This window comes from Lates calcarifer, linkage group LG16_LG22 (genome assembly GCF_001640805.2).
Source record: "Lates calcarifer isolate ASB-BC8 linkage group LG16_LG22, TLL_Latcal_v3, whole genome shotgun sequence".
In the NCBI taxonomy this organism is placed as follows: domain Eukaryota; kingdom Metazoa; phylum Chordata; class Actinopteri; family Centropomidae; genus Lates; species Lates calcarifer.
This window is the reverse complement of record NC_066848.1, coordinates 8567390-8580784: the sequence shown is the minus strand read 5'-3', so window position 1 is coordinate 8580784 and position 13395 is coordinate 8567390. Positions and strand designations below refer to the sequence as shown.

The following is a 13395-nucleotide window of genomic DNA, read 5'->3' as shown; positions in this document are numbered from 1 at the left end:
AAATACCTATAATTCTCTCAAATCACCCTGGAAAAGTACAAGTAAATGAGAGACTTCCATGTATTTCTTGATTGCCAAGTGTATGTAACAATAAATGAACTGCAGTATCCAATTGTGCCCACCTGCCTGGGCTTAAGAGGGTAATCACATACTCTCACTGATGATATATGGCTGCTACTATTGGGGAAAAATACAGTTTCCAGCAGCATTTCTGCCTTTTATGTTCATGTCCAGTACTGCTGTGTACAGTAGGTTTTATTTACTGCTCTTCTGATTTCTGTTTGGTTTCAGAAACGTGATCTTTTCACTGTTATTGCTGTTTTTTTCTCCTATCAGATCAATGGTTCCTGCTGCTCACTGCCACAGTTAATAATATAAGGAATATTCAGATGTTTATATATGTAAATGTATGTAATGGCTGTGCTACTTTATCAGGCTCTGTTAGATGTGACTGAAAGAAAATGCATAGTTTAGATAATGACTGAACAATGAAAATGCCTCTTTTAATGTTTGTCATTTTTTATTTTCTCTCATTGTACATATTCAACTTTGCCTGCCTCGCTTTTTTTTTTAAGCAGAATTACATTACATGTCACCTTCTTTAAAACAGCACCAAGCCTTGTGTCTTCATTTTGTCCCGAGTGTGAGCTGCTAAATGATTATGTCCTGTACTGTCGCTGAGTGCCATTCTTTTTTTAAATGAATGGGAAGGTGAAGTTTATTCCATTCCCTACTTTGTGTTTCACACGTACAGACCCCTGTCAATGTTAGTGTTGCAGGTCCATCTCTAAAACCACACAGGGACTCTGTGATGCATTTGCATTTATTCACCGAAACTGGAATACACTATCTGTTGTTGCCCGATATCACGTACTGATTTGACTGGTAAATGTGATGTGTAGAGATATGTATGTTCACATGTTCCCCCGATACATTTCATTACCACATCATCAGTTATGTACAGTTAGACAGCCCTCATGAAAGCCCTGTTATTCTCTTTTTTGTCTGTAATACATTTTTCTTTTTCTTTCCTTTTTCTTTCTATAATGCTTTTATAAAACACTGCCTTGTTGTTTGCTGACAAAGAAAATTAATTTGATATCAGCTTGTGGAATAGGATAGCTTTACATGTCCCCGCATTCATGTCTGTACTCTGGAGATGACCACTGATAACACACCTGCCGAGGCCAGTCATATTATATCCTGACCTCATTTACAATGTAAGGGTGGAAATCACTGGTCTTACTGAGGAGTGAGAGCTTATGCACCGCCCCTGTCTGTCTGATTACAAATTTACTAGTGTTTGTGGCATTTGAGAGAGAAGAGAGTGTCCATTGCTGAAGGAAATACAGGTTTGAGCAATAAGGGGAAATTAGCCTTTGCTAGAACCTTGAGCTGAGGTTGGAGGTAAAATTGCTTTTTCTGCAGATTTCTTCATCCTCAGAGGGCATTTGGACATTTTTGGAGTCCCGTTTGTCCTGTGTGACCGCCATGCCTACTTACACAGTGACTATTGCCACAGGGAACCAGTGGTTCGCAGGGACAGATGACTATATCTACATTACACTGGTGGGCACGGAGCGATGCAGCGAGAGGACACTGCTGGACAAACCTCTGTACAATGACTTTGAGAGGGGGGCGGTAAGTGATGTTACACCACTGTAGAGCTGTGAGGGTGAGTGCATGTCATTTTTATCTGCTGGTGAATGATGAGCATCGACACCTGCACACAGTCACTGGGTGTGTTGAGATTCGTTGCATGTTGATAGAAAGGAGGAAGTTACTTAAGAAGTGTAATCTGAGGTGAATTCTGAACAACAATTTTGGTGGGAAAACAAAACTTTTCTATTAAAAGTCATTTTGGATCTGCTGTATTAAAAATTACAGACAATCAAGTTCAGAAAGCAGGTTTATTGTCCTTTATAATACACTGTGCATTGTTCAGTGGTGTAGAAATTTCTCAAAGGCCTTTCTACAATGTCACTAATATTTATTCTTGACTAATCAAACTACTGCTATCAGTGTAGTAATAGATACACTGTCTCGTCTTTTGCTGCTGCTTTTTAAAGGTGGGATGAATAAAATTTAGCATCCATTCAACACTCTACATACAGCTTTAAATTAAAACCTATTTTGTCAATGCCTTAAAGAAAAGAAAATCTGCCTACATCTTTCTCTGTGTAGCCTATGTCAAACTTGTTCTGTAGTTACAAAAAATAACATATTACATGTCAGCTGCTGTTTCACATGTAAAAATAGACCCGTGAATTCACATTCATTACAAAGATAAATGTGGTGTCACCTTAACCCAAACTTACTGATGAGATAAAACCTTTGACTTCCACCCACACACTGGATTCAGTAAATGACACAATTTTTCCCAGCACCTGCTCCTTATTCAGCCACTGACTGAATTGCAGGTGGACTCCTATGACGTGAGAGTTGGGGAGGACCTGGGAGAGATTGTGTTGGTGAAGATTGAGAAGAAGAAGTACTGGGTGCAGGATGACTGGTACTGCAGGTACATCACAGTCAAGACCCCATCTGGTGATTATGTGGAGTTCCCCTGCTTCCGCTGGCTGGTGGATGACAAGGAAGTGGTGCTGCGGGATGGACGAGGTAGTCATCAGTTCAGTTGTTACTTTGCCTGACAGACTGTGACCCTCCTTCTCGGGTTAATCAGTCAGAGTCTGCAGCACAAAAACACAAATTAACCAAATAAGCTCTGTTCCATCCTTCATTTTGTCTTGTGTCTGTCGTAGCACATCTGCCTCAGGATGATAAGACCAGCGTGGTAAAACAGCACAGACAGAAAGAGCTGGATTTGAGGAGAAAAACCTACAGGCAAGTTCACTTTACACATGCAGTTTATCATTGTATATTGTAGGAGGCTGAGGCCTCTAACTAATAAATCTGCTGTCCTGTATAGGTGGAAGGAGTGGCAGCCTGGTTTTCCTATGAGCATAGATGCTAACAGGCACAAGGATTTGCCCCGGGACATCCAGTTTGACAGTGAGAAAGGAGTGGACTTTGTGCTGAACTACAGTAAGGCGTACGTGCTCCCTCTAACACCCATCATGATGCCACAATCAGGTGTTGAGCTTCAGCCTGAAAACACGCTGCTATTTTCTGCTCCTAGGGTTACCTGGAAAAACAGAGGCATAATTGTTTGTTTATCACCAGGGATATTTGCATTGCCCCTCCATGCAGATGTGTGAGCTCAAACTTAGACACAATAATGCAAAACAGATCCACTACTGTTTGCATCATGCAGTTGTTCTTGCAGGAATGACGAGCCTTTGAAAATGATGCATGATGATGTTTGATTTGTGAAGTGGAGAACTAGCTGAGATGGAAAATGAGTCATGCAATTTGCCATGGTGAGCTTCAAAGGTGTCAGAAATGCTGCGTCTTTGTGGACAGAAATTGTTGGAGTAAATTTGCATTTAATGCTGCTTCGTCCTGCAAAATTGATCATGAATACATATCAAGTATGTCACATAATTTTCCAGAATGTGGTTTAAAGGCAGTGTTTAATTTGACATATTACACAAAAATGCATCTAATTACAGACACTAGTAGCAAAATATGATGATGATGATGATGATAACCATGAATTTCCAGAATAGAGAACCTGTTTGTGAACCAGTTCATGCACATGTTCCAGTCGTCCTGGAGTGACTTTGCTGATTTTGAGAGGATCTTTGTGAGAATCAAAAACACAATCTCAGGTCAGCCCTGCATATCTTTATATTATATTATATTATATTATATTATATTATATTATATTATATTATATTATATTATATTATATTATATTATATTATCCAGAGTACGTGATGCAGCACTGGAGGGAGGATTTCATGTTTGGATACCAGTTTCTGAATGGCTGCAACCCCGTTGTTATCAGAAAGTGCACCAAACTTCCTGACAAGTTTCCTGTCACTCATGAGATGGTTTCTGTCAGCCTGGAGAGGGAGCTGACACTGGAGCAGGAAATAGAGGTAGACATGGTTATGTCTGTCTCTGTGAATCTATTTAACTTCATTTTTCATTTCTGAATTAGATATTGTTGTCAGCTTTATTTTGACATGGATAAGCAGTGATAGCGCCTCATGTATCATCAGCGTCTCTCTTTAACTCTCGCACTGATCTACAATGTAAAGCAATGTTCTGGCTCCAGGCAGGTAACATCTACATAGTAGACTATGAGGTGTTAGATGGTATCACTCCAAACAGCACAGACCCCTGCACGCTCCAGTACCTGGCAGCTCCGATTTGTCTGCTCTACAAGAATGCTCAGAACAAGATCCTGCCCATAGCCATACAGGTACAGTGATGCTGAGCAGCAGGTATTGTCTTATGAGGGAAACTATTTCAACATAAATCCATTTTCTTTCTCATCCTCTTTCTTCTCCAGCTCGGTCAGACTCCGGGTAAAGACACCCCGATCTTCCTGCCCACTGACGGTCAATATGACTGGCTGCTGGCTAAGATCTGGGTCCGCTCGGCTGATTTCCAGTACCACCAGACCATCACACACCTGCTCCGGACGCATCTGATGACAGAGGTGTTTGCAATCGCCATGTACAGGCAGCTCCCTGCTGTTCACCCTGTGTATAAGGTAAAACTCTGACTGATTAATTGGTAAATTGATTGGTTGATTGACTAATTAACTCACTGGCTGGTGCTCCCTCTCCCAGCTACTTATCCCACACATTCGTTTTACCATCGCCATCAACACCAAGGCCAGAGAGCAGCTCATCTGTGAGTGTGGCATCTTTGACAAGGTGAGTTTGCTACTGTCTATTAGAATTTCATGAGACAGAAAAAGATTAAACAAAATAGGAAAAAGAAGAGCCCAGAAAACCTATTGATCTGCACTGACTTACAGTTCACTGAGGCTTTTATTTTTGAGATAAAAGCAAACAAAAATCAGATAAATGACATCAAAACCACAATCATTAGCTGCAGGAATAAAGTGTGATGATGCTGTTTCTCCTCCGTCCTAATCAAGGCAAACGCAACAGGTGGAGGTGGTCATGTCCAGCTGGTTCAGAAGGCTGTCAAGTCTCTGACCTTCAGGTCTCTGTGCTTCCCTGACATGATTAAGTCCCGCTGTGTGGACAGCAAGGAAGAGCTGCCCACCTACTTCTACAGAGATGACGGCTACAGGGTGTGGGAGGCCACCAAGAGGTGAAGAACAACTGTTTTTGGAGTTTATGCAAACAGCACTGACGAACAGTTTGTGTGTTTGAGGAAGAGGAAACAGTCAAAAACAAAGCATAAACAGTGAAAACTGTTTGCTTTTAAACCTGTGCATGTGTGTGTGTGTGAGATAGACAGATAGAGAAAGTGACATATTTTCAAAGGAAGCGAAGTTAAAGCTTTTTATTATTATTATTATTTCTTCTATACGTGACTGCTGTCTTGTTTTCTTTCTGGCAGTTTCGTGTCTGATGTGGTGAATATTTATTACACCAGCGATGAGAAGGTGCAGGGAGACGAGGAAATCCAGGCCTTCATTAAAGACGTGTGCAGCTTCGGGATGCAGGACTTCGATCACTGCGGTGGGTACACATCACCAACCTCCCTTTTTGTATCGTTTTTCTTTTTAGCGTTGCAACAACAATCCAACAGCAACAGTTAACCAATGCGTAGAAGTTCTTTTTTTTTTTCACGGAGAGAGGCAGCTCACTCCCCTTCAATATTTCATTAGTCTAGGATTTTCTGGAGAAGACAGGTGCGACAGGGAACAGACAACATTACAAATTCAAATCTGTCCTGCCAGAGACGAATGATTTGAGGGTGAAGACAGGAGTCTGATTGTGTCAACGACTGAGCCCCAGTGTTGTAATACCCTTCCTGCATTTCACCATCACCTGTCTAAGTACACTGTGCAAGAATCCTTTACACAGCAACCCTTGCAAAAGACATCAAGAAGGTTTTTGTTTTTAGCTCACGCTGTTTATTCTATCTGCCCGCAGAGTTTCCAAAGTCCCTGAAATCACGCGAGGAGCTGACAGAGTACCTGACCGTCGTTGTGTTCACCGCTTCAGCGCAGCACGCAGCTGTCAACTTCGGACAGGTGACTAACAGAAAATCTGGAACCTTTTTTGGGACTGTTTTGAAATAAATTCATCCAGGAGTGGACAAATTCTTGTAGACAGGCTGACATGCTTTATGCATTATTTATTTTGCACACAGTTGTGGAGGAAGTACTCATCCTTGACTTACAGACAAGTACCAGACAAAAAATAAAGTACTCCACAAGTCAAAGTTGTCAATTCAAAATCCCACTTAAGTAAATGCAGAGTATTATGAGCAAAATGTGTTTTAAATATCATAAGTAGCAGCACTGGTTCTTCAGAGATGTGTAAGCAGCATTTTACTTTTGTAGATGGGTGAGGTGGAGCTCACTGATTAGCCACAGGTGAAGTGAATAACACTGCTCATCTCGTTACAATGCAATGTTCAGCTGTGAAATCTTGGGTCCTGACAGTCATCTGGATGTTAAACACTGCTGCAGACCAAGCATCACTACCACCCCCTGAAATACTGATTATGATGCATTGTATTTATGTGGTGGAGCAGAATTACAGAAAGTTGTAGAAAAATTACTGTTCCCCCAGTTTCTACTGTACAGTACTTGAATAAATGTACTGCATGCACACATGCTGTATCTCTGTGTACACTGTGTAGTATGATTGGTGTTCCTGGATCCCCAATGCTCCATCAACCATGCGGAGGCCCCCGCCCAACCAGAAGGGTATTACAGATGTGAATTTGATCATTGAGAGCCTCCCTGATCGCGGACGTTCCAGCTGGCACCTGGGGGCTGTCTGGGCCCTCAGCCAGTACCAGGAGAACGAGGTATGGAAAAGGGCGCTTGGTGTCCAAACACACAGGCAATCATTTGTACACACACACGTCCCAGGACTAATGAGGGTTGTTTTGAGGACCAGCCAAAACAGTCATTTTGTTTGAAGCTTCCTTCTGCTTCAACATGTGTTTTTTTTTTCCCCCTTGCACTGTGCCTTCAGGGATGAATGACCTGCCTCCTCTCTCTCTCTCTCTCGCTGCAGCTGTACCTGGGCATGTATCCTGACGAGCACTTCATTGAGAAGCCAGTGAAGGCCGCCATGGAGAAGTTCAGGAAGCAGCTGGCAGAGATAACCAGCACCATCAAGAGGAGGAACGAGGGAAAGAAGCTGCCGTACTACAACATGTCCCCAGACAAAATCCCCAACAGTGTGGCTGTTTGAGGAATAAAACTCAGTGACACTGGGATTAACGTCTCTACTTAATATTTTACAAACCACTCGCTGAGGTTCTGCTGATGTTTCTGAGACATCCTAATATACTGTTAGGAAACTCCTTGTCACCAGAATGTTGATTTAAATGCATATATGCTGATGAAAAACCCCAGTTTTCAAACCTCAGTTTTAGTTCTAAATTGTTTTCTGTCATTATTTGGGTGAATATTGGTTACAATGTTTTTGTGTGGAGTTGTCATTTATACCTACAGTGTGTCATATCTACCTGCTCCTTCTTCAGAGGAAAAGAATAGACTGGAAAAGACACCAAGCATTAAAAGTAACTTAATTTTTATTTGGTTGATCTTTTTAATTCTACATACTTTGTTCAAACATGGGAAATTAAACTGAAAACACATCAATATTTTCTTAAAAAGTACTTTTACCAAATTCTTTACAGTTACTATTCCAAAGAAAATTCACAGACAAACTTGTGGAATGATATCATAAGACAGGGGAACAGTCATATATGTTCAAGTCCAGTCAGTAGTAAACAAATGTAGCTTTATGCAAGTTACACTATTCCCAGACATGATAAAATGTAAGAGACAGAAAAATCGAGACTCAATGGGCTGAGAAAGTGCCTTTCCCTCTCAGTACATATCCTGCTCAGTGGGATTGTGAAGTGGTGATAGAGAAAGAAAAGAAAGAAAGGGGGGAAAAAAAGCTCAGAAAGAAACATGCCTGCTTGTAAAAGCATCCTAAAGTGGCCTCAATCTTCATCAGGACTACATCAAAACCTCTGTCTCACACTTCATGAAAGGAGCCAGCTCCTATGAGTAGAAAGTAAAAAAAACAAAAAAAAAAAAAACAAAGAGCACAATCCACAGCACATCTTTAATCCATCACAAGGAAACTGTGCATCTGAATACTCCATGTTGTTTTCATGTGGAAAAACATGTAATGCTGTGGTTAATGTCTATATTCTGCATATTTAAAACAAAATTCAACAAGCAATTTAAAAAAGCGAGGAGGAGGAGCAGATACTCACATTAAGCTTTTTACAATACTAATATCTAAATGACAAATCTGTGCAAAACAAAGAGTGGAAGTGATTCTCTGGTTTTTATGCCTGGGAAAAAAAAGACTAAGTGTAAGTTGCATAAAATTACTAATGAAAGGGGTTTTTCAATGAACAAATTGTACTCTGTTTTCTTTTAAAAATAAATACAACACAAAATGAAGAAATAATCTTTTTATACCCAGAGGATACCCTGGACATTAAACACCAGTACATAACTATAGAACAGAATAACAACAAAAGGGTAATTGCACTTTTTATCTGTCTAATTGCACTGAGCCTCGTGGGTTTTTGAAGTTTCAGAGACGCTTCTCATAACTAAGTCTTAATCCAACTTGACACACAACAACTCCCTTGGCTCATATTACGTATTAAAATTATATTAGACTTCAGATCTCAAGTCACCATGGGGCATATACACAAGTACGGTATGCAAAAAAAACCAAAGCGCTGATTTCATTTATTGCTGCTGCTGAGCAGTAATTGTCAGGTATGTAGTTGGACCATCGTTGTTCACAGACAGTATACTGGTATCAAAGACAGGTTTTTTTTTTAAAAAAAATGTGTGAGTTGCTGGAATGGCTGTGAGGCTCAACATGAGCCTGGCATCGCTGTGCTCCCACGTACACAAAAGCACTTACAATGACTGTAAGCCCCAATAAACAGGTCGCCCTCAGAAATCAGCTGCTGCCTGCCTCAGACTGCACCTTCAGCTTCACACCAGCAGGTGGCAGTAGAGTCAGCTCATCGATGAGTGATGCCGCTTACTAAGTATCTGTCACAGGTAGCAAACATATGAACGTATTGCATTTCTTTTATTGCAAAATAATGTGTTTGTTGATGAATGTGATGACCTACAGTGAAAATGTTGTGTTGATATAAAAATGGTGGAACAATTTGTCTCATGTGAACCACATCAGGCCAGATGTGAGGAAAAACACTTTATCAAATGAGCTAGAACATGCTGGCTGTCTTGTGGTTAATACCAAAATAGACATCCTCCACCCTGTGAGAAACTCTAGAAAGAAGAAACAAGACACTTTCACTGAAACTGAGATTTCTGCACATCTGAGATGCTCAGTAAGCTCAGCACCTTAGCCTCTGTGCTTAAAGTGTGTTAACATAACCAAAGAAGTGGATTGTAAATATGCGGGTTTTGATGTGCAGAGCAAAAATTAGCCTAAAGATTATTTTGAGCAGTCTGCCTGATTTTTAAAAAATCCACACTGTTTATTTGGGATCAATTAATGCACTGCCTGCACAGTGGAAGCGATGGGAGGACAGACTGAAAATAGGCAGCTGCAGATTTCTCAAGGCATATCCCATGACTAAGCAAACAAATCAACATATTAAAAACTGCACATGGAATATCACACTGTAAATACTGTGTCATTCGCATGATAGAAAAACATGAACGACAATGTTTATGCCCGAAGGCTCTCGTTACGGACATGGAAATTTTCTTGCAATTTCCTGTGACCAGTAAAAAAATCTTGTTTTTTTATCTTTTATTTATTTATTTTTTTTTAAACATTTTTTAAAAAGTTTACATTCTCAAAGCCTTCAGAAAGTTCATGTTGGGGTAGAGAAGTCATGTGGCTGGATTTTCCCCTATCTGCTAAGAGACATGGCATAGTCAAAACCCATTTTTTCTGTTTTGACTTAAACACCCAATTGTCTCTTTCATGATTCCATTTTTTAACCCCAATTCCTTTTTTTGTCATCCATTGGAGGGTTTATATATATATATATATATGTATATGTGCGTATGAAGAAATGCAACATCAAATAAAACAGGAAATCAACATTTCCAAGTTTGTTTGAGTGTGCTCTCCTCCATGTGCAACATATAAGACTTAATTCAATTCATATTAAAGAAAAAAAAAAAGAGGAACTAGGGAGAGGGAACTAAAAAACAAAAGTGCTTCGATGCATGTCCCGATCAAGGCCTGGTCCGATCCAGACCAGCGCAGACTTGACAGACCACAGCAACAGAGATGGCAGTGGCTGGAATGTTCCAGATCGAGATCCGATGCGCGGCGCTACATACTGATCCACGGAGGTGTTAGCCCAAGACTCACAGGAGGTAAAAACGAGCAAATCTAACAAACCCACAAGCAAACAAACCACGCATCAGAGATGTGTAAACCTCCGGAGCCGTTTATGAGTCTATTTCTCTCAGTCCTGCTCTCCCAGAGGTGTACATACAAGAGTGTGTAAGTGTGTAAGTGTGTGCGTGTGTGAGTGTGTGTGAATGTGTGTGTGTGTGTGTGTGTGTGTGTGTGTGTGTGTGTATTTAGTATGCTCCAGGCCTCTTCAGACATTTACAGAAGTCAGTAAAAACAGTCCAGTCCAGGAAAAAGAAAGAGGCAAGGGTACAGGTGGATGGAGGAATAAGGTCTGATGGGAGAGATGTGGCTAGCAGAAGATCGTCATGGTCCATCTGTCTCTGTGGAAGGAGTTCTGGAAACATAAAATGACCAGATGAAGACAGTGGATCAGTCTGGGACCAGAGGACGGGGAGTGTCTGGTCGCTCCTCAGTCACTGTGGGCATGTTTTTTGTGTGTGTGGTTTGAGTAGGACAACCAATGGCATGGACCGAGTGGTCAGACATGAAGCACCTCCATACTGTAGTCTTCTGTCTCTGTGTACTGGGAGGAGTTTGTGTCTGACTGTGTGGGGGCCAGAGCCTCCTTGTTCTCCAGGCTCGGCTCCATAAGAGGTGGCTTCTCCAGCACCAGCTTTTTACACGTGTCTGGCCGGTTCTGGACGTATATGACCCGGTTGTAAGCCTTGAGTCTCCTCCATAGATGGATGTAGACTTTGCACTGGACGTACATGAACACCAGTCCACCCGTGAAGCCGATGGCCACTACCACCAGTTTGGTCCAGAAAGGCCATTCCAGGATCCCTGAGGAACAGAGAGCAGACACAAAAGAAACATGTGCACAAGTCAAACATAGACCAGCCTGCAGGAAAAAAAGAAAAAGAAAATATTTACAGTCTAATACATGTACTTCATGTATACTCTTTAAGCTAGGGAGGTCAAAAGGTAAAAATGTTGAAGTACAAATAAAACAGGAGGGAAAAGACTGGCTCAATAAGCTGCTGCAAGTTTAACAGGTACCTCAGTCAATCATTCAACAGATCAACCTTGGACTACAATATGCTTTAACAAGGACAGTATGCGGGTGGGGAAACCATCAGACAATGCAGTATACATGTTGTATGGAAGACAAATGGACAGGATATCATTTCAATGTGCTGTATATTTTAAAAGAGGTGGGCGAATGTTCAAGGACCACACTGATGTTTTTGTACTGCACACTTGATATTACTGCAGACCTTTTTCCAGCATACTATATGATATCTAATTGTGTTTTTTCATTAAAATCCATACAGTATGAGAATCAAATTCCTGAAACTTGATACTTGCTTGAGATAGTGAATATCCTGTTTATTTTAGTCAAAATTGTTTTATTATTCTGTGGCAATGCAGTATGGTTGGGCCATAAGATGCCATATATATAGCATAATGAAGTATAAATGTGTCTACCATCACAGATTTTGCTGTATTGTTTATATGGCAGTGGCTGTCCTTTGAATATTTCTGAATGTATTAGGTCATTGTGGGAAATTGGTTATCTGTGGCAATTATCTAACTCAAGCAGGCTTCTAGTCTGCAACTTGGTTTTCATACTGCACCGATATGAATAGAAACAAATGGGGGCAGCCTGGTGGCGTAGGGGTTCAGGCACTGACCATGAACCACAATGTCCATGTGTGGCCGGGAACCATTGTAGCATGTCATTCCCCAAACCTCTCTTCTCATTTCCTGACATCTCTCCCATGTTGCTGTCAAATAAAGGCACAAAATGCCCCCCAAAATAATTGTATGTAACAACAAGAAACAATCAACTTTTTGAAAAGTGGGAACAACAACACTTAAATAAACTATCACACCACAGCAGGCATTACGAAATGGTTAGCAGTAATATTCAGTATGTGAATTGTAGTTAATTTTCTAAAGTGTGCAAATCATTGCAATGGCCCCTGAGGCAGTTGCAGCATTTCTGCAAATTACTAACCCCTGAAATGTAATGCTCAAAGCATGAAAAATGTACAGTTTTGGGAAGTGTAAATATTTGTAACAAGCTGCAGCATCATTCAAAACAAAAACTGGGAGGCAGAAAAGGGATCTCCAAAAACAAAAACAAAATGAAACCTCTTGACTGTTAATAAATTCATCTGACGATCAATACATGAGATCTTTTTGTTGTTTTTTTTTTACTGTGGAGCACTTCCTCTGTTCATGACTTGGTTCTGGTGAATATAGGTCCTGTTTTTTTTTTTTTAAAGGCAGAGCAGCTGGCTGAACCAGTGCACCTGTTTCCTCTTATGCACTCAATGTGTCAGTGAGGTTTGTTTTAATCAAAACTCTCAGCCACGATATAACAGAAAAAAAATAAATCACAGTGTGTTCCTCGACTGTGTGTCTGTCTGTGTTCATTAGGTTGGAACATTCAGTGAGGTGGTCTGAATATAACCAGCCTTTAAGGGTGAAGAATTATTATCTCTATCCTGAAATCAAGGCAAAAAAGGGAAGGAAAGGGAGAGTGAAGTGCAGTTGGAAAAGAACTGGATACAGCTGACAGAAAGGCTGACAGGGAGAACACAACTTGAAAGTCAAAAGGTCAAACTTGAAATGTTTACCTGGGATTTTTCCGGCTGCATGAGTGAAGAGAGTGTAAGTTTCATGTATTACCACAGGCACACAAACAGATTGACAGAAAAGGCAAAGCCAGAAATTTAAATTAAGTCAAATATTACAGTTGCACACTTTAGGATGTAACTTATCATGCAATCATACATGTTAAATCTGCTATACAAATCAAAGTAAACATTAAAATACATTTCAAGGTACATTAGATCTAATTTGCTATAATCTGTGAGCAAACTGAGAGAAAAAACATAACTGTGGTTCTGTGAGACTTGGCAGAGGACAACCAGTAATGGCGAGGAACTATTTGGCATCACCATGGTGATTGAACCTGACA

At 40.6% G+C, this 13395-nt stretch overlaps 2 protein-coding genes across 7 annotated transcripts in view; one reads left to right on the top strand and one right to left on the bottom strand.

The window, feature by feature from the left end:
- The first annotated feature begins 1295 nt into the window (after nucleotides 1–1295).
- Nucleotides 1296–7611, top strand: alox5a (arachidonate 5-lipoxygenase a). The gene is made up of 14 exons (XM_018678218.2): nucleotides 1296–1641; nucleotides 2421–2619; nucleotides 2763–2844; nucleotides 2930–3052; nucleotides 3625–3731; nucleotides 3832–4004; nucleotides 4184–4330; nucleotides 4421–4624; nucleotides 4704–4790; nucleotides 5018–5196; nucleotides 5449–5570; nucleotides 5988–6088; nucleotides 6703–6873; nucleotides 7086–7611. The coding sequence occupies exons 1-14, from the start codon at nucleotides 1492–1494 to the stop codon at nucleotides 7263–7265; spliced, it is 2025 nt and encodes a 674-aa protein (XP_018533734.1). The 5' UTR covers nucleotides 1296–1491; the 3' UTR covers nucleotides 7266–7611.
- Nucleotides 7591–13395, bottom strand: part of marchf8 (membrane-associated ring finger (C3HC4) 8) — a 78812-nt gene continuing 73007 nt past the window's right edge. For 4 of the 6 annotated variants that reach the window (XM_018678224.2, XM_018678223.2, XM_051076557.1 and 1 more), the window contains 2 exons: nucleotides 13052–13066; nucleotides 7591–11249 (listed from right to left, as the gene is read on the bottom strand). In XM_018678224.2, coding sequence (XP_018533740.1) covers nucleotides 10945–11249; nucleotides 13052–13066 — 320 coding nt within the window. In that variant the 3' untranslated portion in view covers nucleotides 7591–10944. The other 2 variants (XM_051076559.1, XM_051076558.1) reach the window with 2 other exon arrangements.

Coding starts and splice junctions, on each gene's coding strand:
- alox5a (XM_018678218.2), top strand. CDS start 1,492: ATGCCTACTTACACAGTGACTATTGCCACAGGGAACCAGTGGTTCGCA. Junction 4,625..4,703: donor CTGTTCACCCTGTGTATAAG/GTAAAACTCTGA, acceptor TCCCTCTCCCAG/CTACTTATCCCACACATTCG. Junction 5,571..5,987: donor GCAGGACTTCGATCACTGCG/GTGGGTACACAT, acceptor ATCTGCCCGCAG/AGTTTCCAAAGTCCCTGAAA.